The sequence below is a fragment of the Penaeus monodon genome, chromosome 24 (genome assembly GCF_015228065.2).
Source record: "Penaeus monodon isolate SGIC_2016 chromosome 24, NSTDA_Pmon_1, whole genome shotgun sequence".
Lineage (NCBI taxonomy): Eukaryota > Metazoa > Arthropoda > Malacostraca > Decapoda > Penaeidae > Penaeus > Penaeus monodon.
This window is the reverse complement of record NC_051409.1, coordinates 10570029-10572678: the sequence shown is the minus strand read 5'-3', so window position 1 is coordinate 10572678 and position 2650 is coordinate 10570029. Positions and strand designations below refer to the sequence as shown.

The following is a 2650-nucleotide window of genomic DNA, read 5'->3' as shown; positions in this document are numbered from 1 at the left end:
AAGATCGATAAAGCAATGAAAAATAACATTAAGTAAACATTAAACATTGAGCATTTAATCATACGTACCAATAAAGGCATTTATAGGTACAGATGGTTATTTTTCCTTGTACAGTTAATCACTGTATATCATATTATACACCCTATTCCATTAATATATACATTTACTGAATCCTGTTTTACTTAAGATAGCTATAAAATACACACAAAATCAACAGTGAGAAAGAATAATGAGTTGTTGACGTCTACTCGCGCGGGTTTAGCAGGTAAGAGATATCTGAGGAAATAGGAAAGGGGATTAGGGCAGGTCGCCCACCTAACGCTTAAGATTTGCGAGTTGTTAACTTAATATTCACCGCTGACCAGTTCACCTATGACAAATGGGTCATTGAAAAATTCAGATAGAGGTTTCACAAACCCTCCCCCTCTTTAAAAGCAGGTACTCTCGCCTCCTAAACGCTGGCTGCGTCTCAGCCCCCCGCACTCCGTCACAATACTCACGGGAATGGGACCCCACGTAATTCTGTCCTGCGTGACGGCTTGACACGCTGGACGCCCTGGCTCCAAGACGTGTATCGCAGCCGTGCCCAGCGCCTCGTCCAGGGCCTCTTCCCCTGGCATGTAGATGACGCCCTCCTTCTCCCTGATATGGCAGGTCACATTAAGTGGTTTCTGTGAAAGGGGGATGGATTAGGGCAGGAGTGTCATACCCATGGCCCGTGGGCCAAATGTGGCCCTCGAAATGGTCACAAGTGGCCCAAGGAGTATCAAGAATTGTTAGCCTGTGAAAGTATGATCGTCGAGAATAAAATGATACTATATCTATTGTTACCGTTGGTGTCATCATCAGAACTTGAATAAATAAAATAAAACTTTACATACACGGACTTTCAGGCAATTTTTAGAACGGAATCCTGGGGAGCCATGTAGGTGCTTTTGTTGGCTTTCAAGATAGGAACTGAAAGGAAAACTGGCCCGCGTAGAATTTCACCCATGGGTTAGGGCGTGTGGTGGAGTTGCGCTAATTTGTGCTGCAGTAGTATGAAAGTGTACATGATATGGATGTGCGTCTTGAAAGCGTCGGGAGGAAATGTTGGAACGATAAGCTGAATTCTAGGATGACTTAGATCATTAAGTTTGTTATAGAAAATTTTCATACGTAAATAGTGTTACATTTTAGTTAAGTCTGTGCTAGATATTGTATTGCAGTTTTCTGTAGTGTGGCCACCTTATCCTATACAGGGGTAACTCTACTAATACAGCATTCATTTGATAGTATACAATAAAGTTACGAAAACGTAAATCAAGATCAGTTTTTCAAGTAAATTTCAAGACAACTGAAATATATAACCCGCCTCTTTCAAACTTAATATACTGCATATATGTAGTTATATTGTTAATATCTCAACAAAAATCCATTCTCAGCGATCTACAGTTTTCAAGACGCAGTTTACTAACCGTAATATTGGCGATATGGAGTCTAAATCCGCTTCGAAAGACCACGTCCTGTTGGTAGCTAGAGAACCCGTCCTGTGGCAGCACCGTCCACTCAGCACCGTAGTGATCACCGTCAACCCAGTCACGGTTCTTCGTTGTACAGTTTAGAGTAGTGCTGCTGCCCTGGAAATCACAGGTAAGGATGTAATGCTACTTTCTGTGACGTGGAAAAAAACAGATTCCATTTCATACACCGGAATATGCGAAAAAAAATCCTTCACGGAACATTTTATGATCCTCTACAACATAAATGTAAAAACGAAGAACAAATATGCAAAGCACTCTTTTTGTAATATTTTTTCTTGTTCATTTTAGCTTTCAGGACAATCTTAGCACTATTATTTAATAACACCAAACGTTTTCACAAACGCAACTCAGTTCCCTATTTTCATTTTCACTTTCAAACCAAAAGAAGAAACGCCACCAGACTCCTCACACACCAAACCACATCAGGACATCACCGACAAGACGAACGAGTTACCGGCAAGACGGAGTGAACGAACGGCGTGAGTTCCGCCTGCAGAGACTCATTCACGCCCACGACCACCATCCGCGTCAGCGTGTCGTGCCGGTCGACCACCTGACAGGCGTATGTGCCACGGTCCATCTGTTCAAGGGGACTGATCTGGAGGATGAGCGTGCACTTGTACTTGACGCTGCCTGGTTCTGCTTTCACGTACAGGAGTTCCGTGCTGTCTTCGTAGTAACTGAGATGGACAGAAATGAGGGATCGATTGGTTTTAGGAAAAATGCCTACCTAACATGTCCTATACTAACGCTAATTAAATGTTCTTTTTAAATTGACTTCAAAAGACTGACTGTGCAATTACGAGGTAGCGATTAACTGATAGAGAAAGACACCCAACGTAATATCGGAAAATACCAATGATACATAAAAAACAATAGGACACCCAACACGACACACCCAATGTAAGCCTACGTTATCCCATGTTAGAAATGACATACCACCAAGACACATGATGAGCGTAGATAAGAATTCCGTCCTTATACCAAGTCACATTGAGGTCTGGCCCGCCGTACACAGGACACTGCAGGACCAGTTTCTGTCTGTCTGGGAACTCGGCTGACACGGGCTGTGGGGAAGGGGAGGCGAGGTGGGTCAGAGGGGGTGTGGGTGGAATTGGGCATGGGAA

At 43.2% G+C, this 2650-nt stretch overlaps 1 protein-coding gene across 1 annotated transcript in view; it reads right to left on the bottom strand.

The window, feature by feature from the left end:
• Positions 1-2650, bottom strand: part of LOC119588850 — a gene marked incomplete in the record, with an annotated part of 17740 nt that overhangs the window by 5973 nt on the left and 9117 nt on the right. The window contains 4 exon segments of the mRNA XM_037937491.1: positions 501-671; positions 1458-1619; positions 1978-2203; positions 2463-2590. Coding sequence (XP_037793419.1) covers positions 501-671; positions 1458-1619; positions 1978-2203; positions 2463-2590 — 687 coding nt within the window.